Source organism: Podarcis gaigeae (genome assembly GCF_964106915.1).
Source record: "Podarcis gaigeae genome assembly, chromosome: 4".
Taxonomy (NCBI): domain Eukaryota; kingdom Metazoa; phylum Chordata; class Lepidosauria; order Squamata; family Lacertidae; genus Podarcis; species Podarcis gaigeae.
The window spans coordinates 42084269-42102504 of record NC_139677.1 but is presented as its reverse complement, the minus strand read 5'-3'; the positions used below and the strand labels follow the sequence as shown (position 1 = coordinate 42102504).

Below are 18236 nucleotides of genomic sequence, written 5' to 3'. Positions count from 1 at the left end.
CTGTGCATATGTTGCACTAGGCACCATAGCAGAAGAGCCATGTATCAGATTCATTTGGGGCACTTTTTAATGAATTAATTGAACTGATTAATTAATTAAAATGATAACCAACTTTAAAGTATTTTTTTCCTTTTTAGCAAATTTTTAAAATAGCTATATGATTGTATATGATTTGTATGGATGTACTGTATCTTTCAATTTTAAGTTTCACGTATCAGTAATTTAAATTTTATGTTTCATAGGTAATATTCATCCATGATGTTTCTTCCACTTACCGAGTGCCTCTTCTGCTGGAAGAGCAAGGGATAATTAAATATTTTAAAGAGAGGCTGAATTTGCCAATTGATGACCAGCCAAGTGATCTTCTTTTCAAATGGAAGAAAATGGCAGATAGGTACTGTTCTTCTGTTTCTTCTTCTTCTTTTTACTTTGCACTTGCAAATCTATTTGCTGCACTGTAGTAAATAACTCAACATGCAGGCATAATTTTTAGGGTCTGTTAGTTTTGTGATGACTGTAGCAAGACAGTAGTTATAGTGTGCTCCCAGGGCTAATATATAATCCTGGGAAATGGCTTAGTAAGACTTGTTCATAGGTTAATATGATTTCTTAAACCTGAAATGTGTCATTTTGGACAATGAACACTGAAACAAAGGTTTTATATGACTTAGCAAGGTAAATTGTATCCAGCTTGTCCTCTCTGATTTCTGTACCCAATTTTGCATCCCCGTCACTGTAAATACTGATTAGGAAAGTATGAGGGAAAGATCTTTGCTGATTTCTACTTCTTAAAACTTCAGATTCCTGCTGGATCAGGTCAAAGGCCCATTAGTTAAGCACCCTGTTCTCACAGGGGCCAACCAGATGCCTGGATGAAGCCCATGAGCAGAACCAGAGAGCAGCAGCACCCTCCCCACTTGTGATACCCAGTAACTACTGAATCAGTCAGGCTCCGCATGAGAATTATTTCCATACCATCATCAATAATCACGTGTTGGATCTCTTTGTTCTGTCTTTCTTTCCTTTCCCCCGAATTCATAGGAATCGGTTTTAATGATAGTCCAAAATCTCCCATCTGAGACAGAGCACTTTGTCCTGCTTATTGGCTGGAGCCTAGTAAAAGAGGTCTTAGGAATCTGAATTTACAGCACTTCAGATTATGTTTTTCCATGTGTTTTTTTTAATAAAAAACCATATGTAAGAAATAGCTATTTAGACCAAAGGTAATTCAAGTTTATAAGTGGTTTAGTGACTTACTAAATATAAGAAAAAATGTTTCCTCCTCCCTTCCTTGTGGAAATTTGCACATTGATTGATCTTTTATATTGTCAGGTATGAAAGGATGTTGAAGACCTGTTCTGTAGCTCTGGTTGGCAAGTATACAAAGCTGAGTGATTGCTATACCTCTGTTTTCAAGGCCCTAGAACATTCAGCCCTAGCAATTAACCACAGACTCAATTTAATGGTGAGGACTTACCGTATTTTTCCATGTATAAGACCCCCCTTTTTTAAAAACCCAAGTCTTAAGTCTCCCTAGGCAGCTGTGCGCACTTGCTATGTTTCTCCAATGCCGCCTGCCAAGCAAAGAGGATGCACTTTCCTTGCAGTGCTCCAGCTGCTGCCCTTAACCTTGCACAGTTCGCGGCATTGCGCTACCCAGTACCCATGTGTGTGCGAGAGAGAGCGGCACGTGCATCTGGGGAGGGGGGGAGGAGAAGGAGGAGGCGACACTTGCGGGGAGCTGTGCCTGCCTCCCATGTGGAAACATGTCTTTGGTGGCGGAAGCTTTCACTGCAGCTGGGAAGATCAAGGAAATCTTGGTCTCTGTGTTGCTGAAAGAGAGAGACTGTATTTTTCCACGTATAAGACATAATTTAGCAAAAAAATCATCTTATACATGGAAAAATATGGTACCTTGCTTCCGTTCTTTGCATTCTCCTTCCTTACTTAATAGCTAGGCTTTCACTTCATGAATATTGCTTAGAAATAAAGGATAAGTTGATTATAACTTAATGGGCATAGAACTATGGAGTGACTTGAACATGATGTTTATTTTGAAAAACGATACAGTAATTCCCTTAACTGGATTTGTTCATTATGAAGGGAATTGCATACATTTAACAAATACTAACATGGATATTTGTTGACTTCATTAAGCCTATTTGCAGCATTAAGTACTAAGGCATTGATTTAACATATGACTAGGAATATCCATTTACACTTAAAATTTTTCAACTGGCTAATCTACTTTAGGTGTAAGTGTTCTGTGGACTGTGGTTTTAACTCTGCACTCCTGTGTTCCCCAGGAGAGCATTTCAGTATTTATAGGAAACATCAGATCTCACTTTCCAAAGCAGTAAAGAGAGTTCAGAGGAAAGAGGGGAATATGCAGTATTGGATGACACCTCCCCATAGAAACATCCGTGGCCTATAGCTGCAGTGTCAGTAGTGTCAATGGGATGTGTGCCATGCGAGGACCAGAGGAAGATTTGGATCCAAAAGATCCAGCAACTTCTCAATCCCCCACCGCAGCCCCAAACAAGGAGATCAAACTATGCCAGCCTTGGAGCATTTATGTGAAGTATTGATAGCAGCAAGCTTCTGCATTTTACAGGCTTTCTTTGGCTGCATGTGCCTGGCACATAACCTAAGCAGGATCTCACCCCCACTCATCAGCTAATTGCTATTGGGAACAGGCACCTGCAGCCAATGCAAAATGGAACCCTGCCTTCCCTCCCCCAGCTGATGTCATGGGTGATATCAGCTGATTGATAGGTGGGCATGGTTTGGGGGGAAATGGCTTCACAGGCCAAACTGGACCCCCTAATGGTTCAAGCTTGTCCTCCAGGCTGAAAGTTCCTCCACACTTGCCTTTCCATCATTTGGAAAAACAAAAAACGTAAAATAACTGCTTCAGGCATTTTCTATCAGAAAGTTAAAAGGGAATATAGTGATACAATATAGTTTTGTAGCATAGCAAAGCTTTCATGTTGTTTAAATTACAGCAATCCTAGTCATCTGTGGGAAAAAGTATGTACCATTCTGAGGCGATGGTATTTTTCATGTATTCAGTTTTCCCTTCACTGGAATTGCCTATAGTTTTTTCCTTAGTTATAGAGTATGAAGATCATTATATGAAAATAATTGTATTGTCTTACACATGAATGTGAGTATGTGTGTGTTTTCTTAATTAGTATATAGATTCAACAGACCTTGAAAATAATACAGAGGTTGAGAATCCAGTGAAATTCCACCAAGCCTGGCAAAAACTATGCAAAGCAGAGTAAGTGATGGTCTCGTTCTTAACCTCAAATAATTTTAAAAGTTTCCAGTTCCAATACCTTGTTGTTTTATAATTTCAAGTGCTTGCTTTTGTTAGTTTATTCCTTTGCAAATATATTGTACAAAGACACTTAGATTTGTTAAAAACTCACATTAGACCTTGAGCCAGGGCTTTCCAAACTTTTCATGTTGGTGACACACTTCTTAGACACACATCATTTCACAACACAGTTATTCAGTTTTACCAGCAAACTGAAGATTAAACTAACCCCTTTCCAGCCCTGGGAGGAGCACAGGGAGTGTTCACGCAATATACCTACACACTGCAGCTGACACACTAGCGTGCCGTGACACACAGTTTGGAAAGCTGTGCCTTAAGCATTGGGATACCTGTATTTAGAGCTTATGCATGCTGAACTGATACTATGATTGTGAACATGTTAATTTAAAGCAAAGCTTTCTGCAAAACTTACAATTTGTTCTGAGACTCTTAATATGTACATAAAATGCCATGTAGACATGGAATTTTAAAACTGAACACTTGACAAATGCAATGTTGATGGGTTGTTAAGGGATAACAAGAAGGATGACTTAAACTGATTGCAAATGCCTTGTGTTTTAGAATATGCCTAGTCTAGTTTGTTTTGCACAAATTTGTCAAATGGCATAAATTAAAATAAAACAAATGTGTTTTAAAGTGTATATTTTCATTAAAATATAGTGGAAGCCTTTCTGAATGCTTCCATTATTTCAAGTTTACAATTCAAAGCACTGGCTAGGATTCATAATGTGTGTACACTGTACACTTAGGCATTTTGGTCTGTAATTTGTGACTAGAAACTCTGGAGTAACTTGAACAATCTGGTGAATGTTTATAGAGATCTACAGTATTTGAAGCAGAACTGATTTGCTGTATGGTGATTATGATGTATTTGTACTGTCCAGTTTTCATGATGCGAATTTAGTTGTATCATAGCCATATTACTCTTGGATCAGAAATCTGAACAAGCTGAAAGCTTTTGTGTACAGTGAGGTCTTGCTGCTGTTCCTGTACATACATGTCACCCCCCCCCCAAGTAATATGTTAAACTAACTCGCCATTCTATCTTCTCATCTGCTTCTGTGCTTGCATTTTGTATTTTATTCCAGTTGTATATTAGTTCCTGGAGGTTTTGGACATAGGGGAACAGAGGGAAAACTTCAAGCCATTTCATGGGCAAGAAAAAAGAAAAAGCCTTTTCTTGGTAAGACTTCAACGTCAGGAGTAGGCCAACTTGCACAGTCTCATATTTATAAACTAGAATCCATCTGCTTTACCGATGTGTTTTTGATTTTCAAAACATAAGTGTTCATTCAGAGACTATTATTAATTAAGGCATGACTAATCTGTGATCAGTTGGCCTGAATATGCACTTCTTAGTGAAGTGCCCTACTAATTGAGATCAAGGCTCACCTAGTTCAGAATTTTAATTTTTTGCAAAAATCACAGCAGCACTAGGGATCTACTGGAAATCAACTCACAATTTCATTAGTGCCAGCAGTTTCTGAGCTCTAAGGCGCAGTACTGCGCCTAAGATTTCAGATTAAAACTGCAGAATGGAAGGAAAGGAGGGCCTTTTTCTGTCTCGCCACTTCCAGCTACTCTCTGAAAACTGGAGAAGAGACCCTCTTAAGAATATTAGGGGGGTGGACAGGGGAAAGACTAGACCATGTGAAAAATGAACAGTTCATTCACTTTTAGCTTTGTATTCTTGTTATAAAAAAGCGCACCTAGACATTCTGTTGTTACACCCATAACCTAGGATTAAGGTGCCATTTAGCTCCTAGCTTTCATATCTCAGTTTCTAACACTGCTTCAGTTTCTAACACTTCCATTTCTTACTGAATGATTTTGACATGCAGCATGTTTACTCAGAAGTATATTGTACTGAGTTCAAGAAGACTTACACCCTCATAAGTGTGCATAGGGTTCTAGCTATAAGGTTAAACTAAAGTAAAAGGTAAAGGTACCCCTGCCCGTAGGGGCCAGTCTTGACAGACTCTGGGGTTGTGCGCCCATCTCACTCAAGAGGCCAGGGGCCAGCGCTGTCCGGAGACACTTCCGGGTCACGTGGCCAGCGTGACATCGCTGCTCTGGCGAGCCAGAGCTGCACACGGAAACACCGTTTACCTTCCCGCTAGAAAGCGGTCCCTATTTATCTACTTGCACCCGAGGGTGCTTTCGAACTGCTAGGTTGGCAGGCGCTGGGACTGAGCAACGGGAGCGCACCCCGCCGCGGGGATTCGAACCGCCGACCTTTCGATCGGCAAGCCCTAGGCGCTGAGGCATTTACCCACAGCGCCACCCGCGTCCCATAAGGTTAAACTAGAGAAGATTAAACCATACTGGAGGACAATTTAGACCAGGAAAACAAACAGTGCATGGGAGGAGGGTTAAATTTCCCTTTCTATTTTCATGGCCCCAATCCAAGTCTGTCATGGTTTCATTTATTCAACTTTTTATAACATTGAGGCTATGTGATCGTGTATCACCTATTGTCTGTTCTGATTTTGCCCTCAGTGTTTAAAGTAAAACTAACCTTTGCTGCAAAAAAAGAGAAACTAAAAAAGCTTTCTAGTTCTTAGATAGGTCCATATATCCATTTCATTGGAGTATACGGTTATAAGTTTGGTCCCATTTAAATCGCTTTAGCAGGAGTAAATTAGGACTGGTCAGTTTTGATCTAGCAGGCATAATGAATCCTGTTGGGATTGTATTAAACAGTAAAAAACCTAATCTTTCAAATTAAATCCAAATCAAATGCTTAGCCCAATAGTTGCAAAGATAATTCTGAATTTTTATAAGGGCAAAAATGTCCACTGGTAGTCATTAGTGCCTGAAAAAGATGCTCACACAGTTTAGGAAGTCTGTAAATTGGGCTAAACATTTCAGGAATATAAAAATTTAATTGGTCTCTTGTGAAAAAAATACATCATTAGTTTTGCATACTGGATTTGAAGTATTGCATACATACATTTGAAACTGAGGTTTGTTTTTATTATAATATGTTGCTACAATGTTGAGTGAGTGGGAAAGAAATTGGTTTGGATTGTGTTTGGAAACAATTTGTTGCTGTTTTATAACATGTAAGAATTTCTATGGAATCAGTACCTGAGAGTTTCTATTAAGGTTGATTTAAATGATGTACAAATACATATATTGTAGAAACTGCTCATGTGGAAGTTGCATTTTCTGAATATCCATAGTAGTTGGTCAGATATGGACCCTGGATTTGAATATTCCTGAATCGGAGCTCTAGGCAGCGAATAGAGACAAATAATCAGCAAGGTATAGTGGTTAAATAGTGGTTAGTGAGAAGTGATATGTTGCAGCAGTTAATGGAAAAATCTTTTGGCAAACACATTTGATTTCATTTTTATATTAAATCCCACTTTCCCATAATTGAGTTCTCAAAAGCCAATAAATATGAACTGGGTCATGGCCTAGAATATAAAAAGTTTGAGTTTTTGTGCTCATTCATTCTTTTTTCCTGTTTCTTCTAGGGGTTTGCTTGGGGATGCAGCTGGCAGTAGTGGAGTTTGCACGAAACTGTCTAAACTGGCAAGGTGTGTTACCTTCTATGAAAATTGTTCATTTAAAGCAGGGATGGGTGACATTTGCTAGCCAATGGGCTAGATCTCCCTGCCATGTCAATTTGACAGGTGGACAAAGAATTGTCATTTCCTCACGCTCATATTCATTCTTCTGCTGTGGGTGTACTCCTTATATTGGCCTTTAGCTTATCTTTATTTCTTGAAACAAGGACAAGTGAAGTGCTGTAATTTTGAACATATGTCTCTCTGTGGATATTAAAATTCATATGATCCCCCCAAACGTTTTGCTGATATGTGTGCCAAAAACCTCTCCTTCAAAATGACAAAGGTGCTATAATTCGTTTAACATCTTTAACATTTTAAAATTTATTGTGTAAAGTCCGAAAGATACAAAATACAAGGAATGCAACTTGTTCTCAGCCAGCAAATAAGGACAGTGCCATGCCATCACACCAGGCCACGTAGCCGATCAGGCTATGCTTACGTGGGCCAATCATTAGGACAGCATGAGCTGTCCACGCGTTGATCATGCTCCAAGCGGGCCTCCTGCTATGAAATCACCTTGCAACAATAAGAACTTTGCTCATGCTCTTATGTACAAGCAATCATTTCCCCACAAAAATGTAGTTGCTCTTTTTCTGCAGATGCAAATTCTACAGAATTTAACCCAAACACAAAGAATCCTGTTGTAAGTATTGAATTTCCCCTTATGGTTTTGATAGATCTTTTGTGCTGGCTACTTAACAATTGTGTCATTCATAGTAGCATTAAGAGAGGCTGAGAGTTTGTTCCTCTATAGCAGGGGGTGGGAAATCTGTGGCGCTCTAAATATTGCTAAATATTACTAGACTTCCATCTCTTCCAACCAGCACCAACCTGCCCAAATGTTGAGGGATTTTGGAAGTTGTAGTTCAGAGGGACACATGTTCCCCATATCTTCTTTATATCCAAAGAAATAATTGCACATTTGTTAATATACCATTTTGTATGTTCTGGTGCTCAGCTCCAACAGAGAAAACATTTTTGGCACTTTGCCCTGATTATCTCTGGTCTCAGTTGATGAGACTTTCTATTAGACAAATTTAATGGGATATCACCATTGCAATTGATCAAACTGTAAAGAGGTTGCATAACAGAGGTCATAGAGCAAATAAGTGAATCATTTGCAAATTGCTGATTGGTTTTGGATAAATCTGTTTAAAAAGATCATTATCCTGAGGATTAGTAAATGAAGAAGTAATAACAGTACTAATTTTAGCAGTTGCACGTGGTCAGAATAATTATGGAATTACTTTAATGTCAAAAACACCCTAACTATTATCATGCATTGATCAAGAGCTGACTAGTGTTCTGTATAGGATAAAGAGCCCATATTAAAGAATATGTCTCTGGTTGGACTTTTTAGATAGCTTTTGCCAAGCTCCCAGACTCTAAAAAGCCTTTGCATTAGGAGATGTACTCCTATTTTTAGGGTTCAAAAGCCAGCTAAAAAACAAGAACCAGAAGTTATGAATAACAGAGAATTTTACAGTGGAGAGTTGTAAACAGCCGGCTAGTAAAATCAGAATTATTTGGTGGTGGTTGGTGCCCATTGGTGCATTCCATAGGATGGAAGGCAGAGGAACCAACAGCTGGTGGAGCCAGAACCAGTGACCGACAGACCCAGTCCTAGACTGGTTATAAGCAAAATGACAGATGGGTGGCTGAGGGCAGACTGAGCTGGTGGGGCAGTGCTCCTTAGAGCCATAGCAGAGAAAGCTCATATAAAATGTCAACTCAGTGTAATGCAACAGTGAAAAGGGCAAAGTTTTTAGGAAAGGGACTAGATATATGTAAAAAGGAAGTATTAACCATACTTCCAGTTGCATATGCTTTGTGTAAACCCTTTAAATCTACTGGGTAAGATTGTGCATGGTTTTACCAGTCATCATACATGCATAGTTTGAAAGCAAATGAAGTAAATAAAGTAGATTTTTATTCAATGACATCCATCATTCCACAATGATTAAATTTAGTTTTAGAGAGATTCTTTGTACAAATATAATTGTAAATGTCCATAATAGGTTGGTTTGGGGATCTTGGAAGTACTTTCTGTCTGTCGTCTCTTCATTGGATGCCTTAGGAGAGCAAACCGGTTATTCCAGCCAAATTAGACAATCCTGCCAAACTGCCTAACTTGCTCATCAGTGCCTTGAAGTCATTAAAGTTGATTTTTCCATCTTTATCCAAGTCCGCGTATTTGGATATATCGTTGAGAGACATTGAACCCTGTAAGTTTTATTTGGGTGGTGGTAAGGGAGTGGAAAAGAAAGCAAAATAGTTTTATATACGATAACTTTCAGAATAGTGAGTTACGGAACATATTTAAGCTAAATTTTTTCCTTGAAACATGGTTATCTATACACAATTTTGAGCAAGCCTTTTCATTTCCTTATAGGCGCTGTACAGTTTTATCAGGGTCTATGTTGGGTACACCTATGAACAATTCTGGAACACTGTTTTTTTCCCCATCAGCCCCATTCTGTGTTCCTCTTCCAAGTTCCAAGTGCCTTTCTCTCAGGAGTTAGCGGCTACATTTGGTTTGGGAAAACAGGATGTAGGACCAGGTGTAAAAAAGCAGACCTGCCCTGTCCCTTACTTGGCCTGAGCGAATGGCCTCATTGATAGGTGATGGAGAACTGGGAGAGTGGGGTTAGAAAAGAACTGTAACTGCCCTTCACATCCAACATAACAGGCTTTTATTGGTTTCAAACACTGCCTTTCAAAATAAAAATATATAAATACAATTTTTTATATTTATTTATTTATTTATTTTATAAATATTTTCCCAAAGCATAATAGAAATATAAAATGAAAATATATCAAAGCAGATACCTATAAATCATAACTTAAATACTGAAACAGAAGGAGACATTTATAAAACAAACGTTGAAATACTTTGCTAACCAATATATGCAAAAGCCATTAATTATATTTAACTGTTTTCAAAGTTGTTTTTCAAATAGTTGTGACTCGCCCCGTGACCTTAGCGTTGAAGGGTGGGTAACAACTTAAAATACCAACGAAAACAATAATAATTGACTCTAGCATCACACCAAGATATGTAGCTTGAGTAAAGGGACGTTAAGAAGTGGGGCAGATAGGATCTGGCTTAGTTCACAAAGGCTCTCAGTGAATTAACTGAGTACCATTCACTTCTGTGGAAAAAAGACAAAGCACTGTACTTGGAGCAGTTAAGCTAGAAAGCTAAACCACTGAACTTTTGTTATGGTGCAAAATCTGCTCTGCTCTTGACACTTAGTGGCTCAGCCTCTGTGACCATTGCATACTCTCCCTCTAGCAGTCCTCTTGTACTGAACAGACAGTCTACAGAAAGGTATAATAGGCCAGGAAGGCAAACCTAACTCGCTGTGCCTTTAACATCACAGCCAAAGTATGCTTTGGTCCTGCCCAAACCTGCCTTTAATTTAGGGAAACGGCAAGGCAAATGTTAAAATCTGATGACATAAGATTGACATGAGACCCATATTAGTAGGCCTCCATTAGCCTGTGGCTGGGATTTTGTTATTGTTATAGAAACCAGACATGGCGTCTCTGTGCCCAGCTGCTTTTGTTCCAGGCCACAACCAGGATCACAGCACTGCCATTCACTGAACAAGTGCTTCCCAAGAACATTCGACAACTATTTTTATTCCTAGGCTCCTGCCACATAGGTTGCTTGTGGGAAAAGCAAGAGTAGATCTGTGGATGAAGAACAATCTCTTGGCTGTTGCTGGGAGGTGTGAAGGAACTTTGCATTGAATGAATGGCATGACCATGCTGCTGTGCGCCTTGTGAGAGAGGGTTTGGACTTCTGCTCACCACTCTACATGGGGCACAAAGATTGTACTACTCTGAGTAGCTGTACCAGGCACGCTAACAAAAATAAGATACATTTGCAGATAGCTCAGTCTACTTTTGCAGAGCATATTAGCATTTTAAGCATTTACTTTCGCACTACTTTTTAAAAAGTGCAGCTGCACCCTTTTTCTCATACTTTGTTTTATTAGCACTCTATGTGGTTGTTTGAGAGAGCACATTTATCTCTTAGTATTTTAGCTTTTGTGCTAGCAAATCCTGTTTGTGAATGTGACCTGTGGTGCACATTCTTTTTGTGGCATTCTTATCTACTGGGTATTATTATTTCTTTTAATATTTCTATGACTCACATTAAACTGAAAGACAGCGATTTCCCACCTAAGTGGGTATCTGAACATGTATTTCTTCATTGTACAAAACAAGCATTCTAGCCACTAGATTGTACTGATCCTAACAGCTCTGGTGAGTTACATTTTTTTAGCTGCGATTTTCCCTTAATGTATATTCCCACTGTCCTTGCTGAACTCATCTTTTGTTCCAAAACTATTATAAAAATTACTTTTATGTACAATTTATCCCAAATATTAGCTTTCACTAAATACCTAAATGAAACACTTACATTTTAGCAAGGAGCATATATTTTTAAAAGTACCTATTAATTGTGCATAGTTTTCTCTAGATTTCATTTTGAACAGAAATGGATAGACTAGACCAGGCTTCCTCAAACTCGGCCCTCCAGATGTTTTTGAGACTACAGTTCCCATCATCCCTGACCACTGGTCCTGCTAGCTAGGGATCATGGGACTTGTAGGCCAGAAACATCTGGAGGGCCGAGCTTGAGGAAGCCTGGACTAGACTCTTTGTTTCAGAAGGCACTGGAATGCTTATTATGATCTTAAACAGAACTTAAGCAAATTTGCTAACATTTACTCTATACACATGTATTAACCCATTCTTGTTTGGGCCTGTTCTGACATAGTCTTGTTTATATCCATTGAACACTTTGGGTGTCTGGGTTTTTTTAAAAAAAAATTATTCCTGCTGGAGGCTACCATATTAAAAACTGGATGCTACCATATTAAAAGAGAAAGAAAATTTTGAGGGCTTTATATTGTTGGCATATTCAGTAAGTTCACTAGGTAATTCTTAGAGCACCCTTCTGTTGTTCTAAGTCCTGACTTTGACATCTTTCCATTGTGGTTCTCAATTTATAATTTCCCCACCTATTCTGTAATTCAGTGACGCTATTTATGTAAGTAACTTAGAGAGGACTCTCGCCTCAAAAACCAACAACTAACTTCGGCTAAAATAATAATTTTGTTTTCAAAATTTGATATTATAATCAACTTCCTTTTCTCTAGCTGCTTAAGGTTCTAGCAGTAGCTAAAATTTCACCATAACACATTCATAGATTGCCCAGTGTTTTGTATAATCAAACCCATATATTTGTCTGAAGAAAGCCTTAAAATGTTAATTAAAATGTTTGAAAAACATTTTGATGGAGAGATTTCAATGTTTGAAAACATGATTTCATCTAAATTAAAACTTTTCAAGTGCGATCAACAAAAACAATCTAAATATGGCAAATATTTTTCTGAACAATATTTTCAGCATGTAAAGTAAAGACAAACATTCAAGCATCAGTGTACTAGATTTCTTTTTGCCTTGTTGCCTTTTGTAAAACATGCTTTTCTTAGGATCAGATTATCCTACTTTTCTCAGGTTGCCTAACAGCTACAAATACTGGTAATCATTATAGAAGCAGTTCACCAAAGTAAAGTCTCTACTAATTTCATTCAGAATTGGATAGGAAGCTACACAAATTATTACAATGAATGGAAGCTGTTGTCTATCTTACTGAATCATTCCCACATTGCTGTCCCTCCCCATCCCTCCCTTGCTGTCCAGTCATGTTTTAAACTCTTCAGAGCTTCATTGGACTATGTCCCTTGTTTGTCCTTTAGTGCAGTGTTTTTCAACCTATTTTGGGCAAAGGCACACTTGTTTCATGAAAAAAATCACGAGGCACACCACCACTGTGTGCGGAGAGGGAGATGTCAGAGCCCCGCTGCTCTCTATGTTCGCTCTCATCCGATCCCATCCGATCTGATCCCCACCCAGGACGGATGGAAAATAGGGTGGACACAGTCCGGCGCCAGCCTAGTGGCCGAAAATTTGACTTTTTTTTAAATCTTTCAAATTTTTCCCACAGCACACCAGGCAACATCTCTAGTGTGCCGCGGAACAGTGGTTGAAAAACACTGCTTTAGTGAATTGGATTTGTTTGGAAAATACCACAAATTAGATGAAGGCTTTGGTAAAAATTAATGTTATCTAGTTTAATTGGCAGTGCAATTTGGAAAGACTTACCAAAACATTCGAGAAGTGGCTCTGAATCAAACTTTTAAGTCCGTCCATGGAAAGCAGATGCTTGCTACCTTCTTTCATAGCATACTGAGTGAAGAGACTTAAGAGTTGGTCGCTATTAAATTCTGCCATATTTTTGTATATTCGAAAGCTGTAAAAGAGCAAACAAAGTTAACATATTTTGAAGTTTGTAGAGGGGAAATACATTGATTTAATACGACAGCTACATAGGTATGTGGAAAATGTAGTTTTATATAGCAATTACAATGAAGCCATTTTCTCTTAAGTTGCTAATTCTGCTCATACAACATTAATTGCAAGCTAACTGACATCAACTTCTGACATGTAAGAAGCTGAGGTATTTTCTCCTGTGGAAAAACTTTATCATGTTTTCCTGAAATATATTTTTCCTGGAAAGATAAAAACACATTTTTCTTTATACACTGTGGTGCAATGCATTCTGAAAGTAGTAGAATTGAGGACATTTATAGAAGACATCCAAAAAGACATAAAATAAATAAATCATAATTACCCAATACTCCAAAAGCAGAGGCTCTGCAAATGCAATGTGAGAAGCTCAGGGCTGAGGCATCCTTTTATGTCTCTCCCGCTCCACCCTGTTATACCTCTCACTCCGCCCTGATTATGAAATTTGTCTTTGCTGACAGATGTTGGATATGTTACATACTTTTAACATTCAAGTTTATTTTTTTAAAGAAGAAAATATGGTAATTGGATTCACCCTGCCGGTGTATCTTAGAAGCTTTGCTTTTTTCCTTTTCAGATGTGTTTTTGGGATAAGGAAATAGCTGGATATTGCTAGAACTTTGTTATATTTTTAACAGCAGCCCACGCTTTTGTCAGGTCTATATAGGATCTTTGTAACCAGGCACATTGCAGTATTACAAGTTTTTCCTGATTCCCTTCATTCATACTTGTAATACATTTGTGGTGTAAGTAGGAAATGCCACAGCATGCCCTGGCCCATGCCAGCTTTGGAAGGCCCATGTCTGATAGTTAAGTTTATATTGATAAAAAAAGCACTTACAGCAACTTCCACAGCGCATATGCACAAACATGCCTCTAGCCACCAAGCAACTGTCCCCTCACAGATATGCTCCCTTCAGCGCAGTAGCAGCAACGTGAGACCCCGCACCTCTGCTTATATTCCCTCACCTGGTGGGTTGCACACCAACAACCTGAGACTTCTTCTGCATGGAACTTGTTGCTGCTCTTCTTGCTTTAAACCCCTCCTGGTTCTCAGACGCAGTGGGGCAGGGGAAGGTGGGGAGTCTCTCGACCCATCTGTCGCTTGAACAGCCTCTTCTTCTGCCACATCCTGCACACCTTCACCTCCGACTCTCCCTCCTCCCCATGCCCTGGCTCCTACTTGCGGGTGGCGTCAAACCCCATAAGTCACTGGTCCCCTCTCCGGGGTCACTCCCTCGGTCCCCTGCCTCCGCCACACACTCTTCAGAGCCCCGTCAGTCCCTGACATAGCAATGCACTTAGCATAGCTTCATACTAGATAGCACACCTGTAGCCCTTGAAAACATCTATCCTTTCAAAGGAATTAAGTAACCTAGAAGAAGGGTTTTTTTCTTCCGCTGCTCTGCCTATATTTAGTTTTCAAACAGATTTACTGAGGGAACAAGAGTTTCAAGCACAGAGAGAGAGAGAGAGAGAGTGAGAGAGAGAGAGAATGAGTTATAAAATAACTATTAAGTCATCCTGATTTTACCACAATTCCATGTAGTTTTGTCATTTTAGCAGGAAACTAATAAGATACTTAGACAAATGGTTTTCAGAAGAGGTAGGTAATACAGGTAGGTGGCAGCTACCTGTAGTTTGTAAAATAATATTTTAAGCAAAGTATACTGACTTCATTGGCCGGTAGTAGTATATCAAATTTCAAATCTGAATTCAGGACAAACTAAGCTGATACTTTTAATGAATTCTCTATATCACTGGTTCCCAATTAGCTATTTACTGAGGACCCCCTATATTTCAAAGGCCAAGCCACAGACCCCCTACTCCATAGCTCCATGGTAGTTACCTCTGGAGAGCAATTTTTTTGAACAAAATGTGGGGTAGCCCCTAATAAGCAAAGGATTTTAGGTATATTAAAAAACAGACTAGGGCTGAGCGATACCTGGTTTTCAACATTGTGATATATCAGCAGCTAAACATCACAACATTCCGATATATCATGATGTCTGAAAAGGAAGATCAGGCATGGGGATGAGGGAAGGAACGGTCACAGATATCTGTTAAGAGAGTCAAGTAAGTATTTGTGAGGGAGTGGGGTGGGTGCCACTGCTGGTCTGCTTCAAGTTACTGCATTAACTGCACCTTATTAGTGATGATGTTTTAAATCTTCAGAACAACACACCTGTTTGTTGTGACAATGAAGAACACTGCTACTGTTGTATTGTTGGCTGCATAGCACTGATTTGTTACCATGATGATGCCTGCTGCCATTTACTCCCTGTTTATCTCCTCTACATCTAAACACCCCCACATTTCTCATAGGGCGTATGCTATATAAACTGGGTGTGTACATTGAATCTAGGCAGCTTAATGATTGGCCTAGGGCGCTAGGATATTTCATTCTGAAGTTATTGCTGGCCTAGAAGGAATATTGTCCTTTCCATCATTCCATTTCTGATATCTCCTGATAATAAGATCTAAGAAAACTTATTAATCTTCAGTTATAAACTGTTATTCATCTTGTGCATTTCTGTACCCCCATCTGTTGTATTGATAAATGTATTTACAACAGAACAAATCTTTGCTAACGAATTTATTTGCTTATTCTCAAAGCCTGCTCCAAAGGTAGTATGATGCTGAGAGACATGATGTTGTTTGACAGGGTTAAAGGAAAGGCAGCAGCTGCAGGAGACTCAGGAAGTGGGGCTTCTAATGCAAACAGGCAGAAGTATTGCATGTTTGGATGAAGGCATGCCAAGAGAAGCAATCACTATATAAAAGCTAGTTCCTAAGTTCCATCCTGCTCTGCCAAACTCAGACGGGTCCAACATTCATACTGTTTCATTACAAAATGTCATTTCTTCCTGTTATCAACTATAAAATCTACCTACAGTATACATTAAACTGGGAAAAACAGAAATTTATTTTGCAATTTTGGCAGTTTATGTATTGATGGGGGGGTGGGGATGAAATCACATGTACATGATCCGTAATGGTGTCCGTTTCCTAATCGTAAAGGTGATTCAATAATGTATGGAAGGGATGCTGTGGATTGTTTTAGGGATCCAGATTGGAGACCCTGTCTCAGATGTAGCTGCAGCTCTTTCTTCTCCAAATTTGGTGGATACCTTTTGGTTTGTGCAAGTTGAGGATGTGGACATAATTCTTGGGAAAGTGTGGTCAACTACATTCTTGCCTATCCTGGCTTACGACAGCACTTTAGGACTGAATTGCTTGGTGATAAATATCCCATTTAGTAAGTATCCCATTAGAAAAAGGAACAGATTTTTAAAATTAACAATCAGTCTCCAATACACCATTCTTAGACAACATATCTGAGTGTGTTGTGGTATTTCGCCTTGTAAAATCTGGTTTTGTTTTGTTCAGGTAATTGGGAATGGCAGTGAATAAAGGTGGCATTTAGTTCTAGTTTTTTTCTTTTCTTTTTTTTTTTTAAGAATAAAATTTACTGGTTTATTCTATAGGACAGAGTTTAATTATAGCACGGAAGCTTTCACCTACTTTTCATGAAATATCTGACCTCAGAGCCCTCCAGTTCTGTGCCTTCAGTGAACATTTCTTATAGGAATTCTATAAATGAGCATGAAAATGGTGGATGTGATTGGCACCATATCTTGTAATGATTGCAGTTCTGTAGTTGGTTACCACGACACCATGGTTTCTGGAATGAACATAATATTTAAGATTAAATATGGCACACAGTAATATTAGATGTATAATACTAAGTCTCACTAAGAGTAGACCCCTGGAAATCTCTACATAGGTTATTGATTTCAGTCATTTATTCTGAATATAACTCATATTGGATATCACCCATGGTAAACAGTCTAAGATAATCAGATTTGTACTCATGATAGGAGATACCTGGTTTAGATATCCAGAGCGCTGACAGATATAGTAGAACATATAGTAGAACTCCATGTCCTGCCTATGTGTTTCTGTTCTTAAGCACCACTCCCAACTCTTTCCATTCCATGTATGTGTCATGATGTACAATGAAGGTGTGCCTGCATCTCTAGATTCAGATGGCCTATTAGGAAAGAATCAGCAAAGTTCAAATTTTGAGGGGCACAGCATCCTTGCATTCAACAAAGGCTCCAGACACCAGTGACTAACATCATATTGCAGCTTCTATTGGTGCTCTTTTAAGCCTGGAACAATTAATCTATGGCGGCAGTCCTAAACTGGAGTGAGCCCCAGGGAACTTACTGGGGTGTGCTTTTGACTAGACATAGTTGGGATTGTGTTGTAATTGTCCCATGTGTCCTGTGAGTCAGCAGATGCTTGGATCTTAGAATGAAACCACCTATCCCTTCCTTAATTGTTTGTGGTTAATCAACTAATTATCTGTTGGCTGGAATGTCCACACTTAATTTGTGGTCTGTAGCAATTTATTTTAAACATAGGGTAATTCATATATCCCTTGGAATATGTAATTGTATAAACTTCTAGCAGGTCAAAGGACAAGAATGTAATGGGCTGGCCAAGCCAGGGTGACAAGGACCATAAGGAGGGCTCTAGTGGGTTGTGGGACCCCTTGCTGCGAGTGAGGGAATCTTTAAACGAATATCCCAGTGAGGGAAATCCAGGGTAGGGAGTTCCACATCCATTCTTTATACAACATGGGATGGGAAACTTCCGGCCTGTGGGCTCACAAGAAGGTCCTAATCTGGGCCCACAAGAAGGTCCAGTTTGGCCCACAAGGCCATTTCCCGCAAATCATTACTGGTGATGCTAGCTTATGGGGTGGGAACTTTTTGGAAAGTCTGCCCCATCCTGTTCTCTTCAGCTTCTAAAAAGGATATGTGTATGACAGGCTTTTTTTTTAAGGTCTGCTTTCTTTTTTATTTTCTTCATTGTTGTGTGATGGAGCAGTCGCTGCCAGAACCAGTGTGTGCTCTATG

The 18236-nt window shown here is 39.1% G+C and overlaps 1 protein-coding gene and 2 long non-coding RNA genes across 11 annotated transcripts in view; 2 read left to right on the top strand and 1 right to left on the bottom strand.

The window, feature by feature from the left end:
* Nucleotides 1-18236, top strand: part of CTPS2 (CTP synthase 2) — a 65613-nt gene that overhangs the window by 23306 nt on the left and 24071 nt on the right. For all 9 annotated transcript variants that reach the window (XR_014563104.1, XM_083734383.1, XM_083734378.1 and 6 more), the window contains 6 exons: nucleotides 243-394; nucleotides 1333-1465; nucleotides 3195-3283; nucleotides 4432-4526; nucleotides 6826-6888; nucleotides 7521-7564. Coding sequence is in view for 8 of the 9 variants with exons in the window: in XM_083734383.1 (XP_083590509.1) it covers nucleotides 243-394; nucleotides 1333-1465; nucleotides 3195-3283; nucleotides 4432-4526; nucleotides 6826-6888; nucleotides 7521-7564 (576 nt within the window). In the remaining variant the exon portion in view is untranslated. The remainder of the gene's footprint in view (nucleotides 1-242; nucleotides 395-1332; nucleotides 1466-3194; nucleotides 3284-4431; nucleotides 4527-6825; nucleotides 6889-7520; nucleotides 7565-18236) is intronic.
* Nucleotides 8832-13776, bottom strand: LOC310842524. The gene is made up of 3 exons (XR_014563146.1): nucleotides 13634-13776; nucleotides 13105-13252; nucleotides 8832-9144 (listed from the first exon to the last, which is right to left on the bottom strand). It is a non-coding gene; the product is annotated as an uncharacterized lncRNA (long non-coding RNA).
* Nucleotides 9856-14804, top strand: LOC310842605. The gene is made up of 2 exons (XR_014563266.1): nucleotides 9856-12697; nucleotides 13005-14804. It is a non-coding gene; the product is annotated as an uncharacterized lncRNA (long non-coding RNA).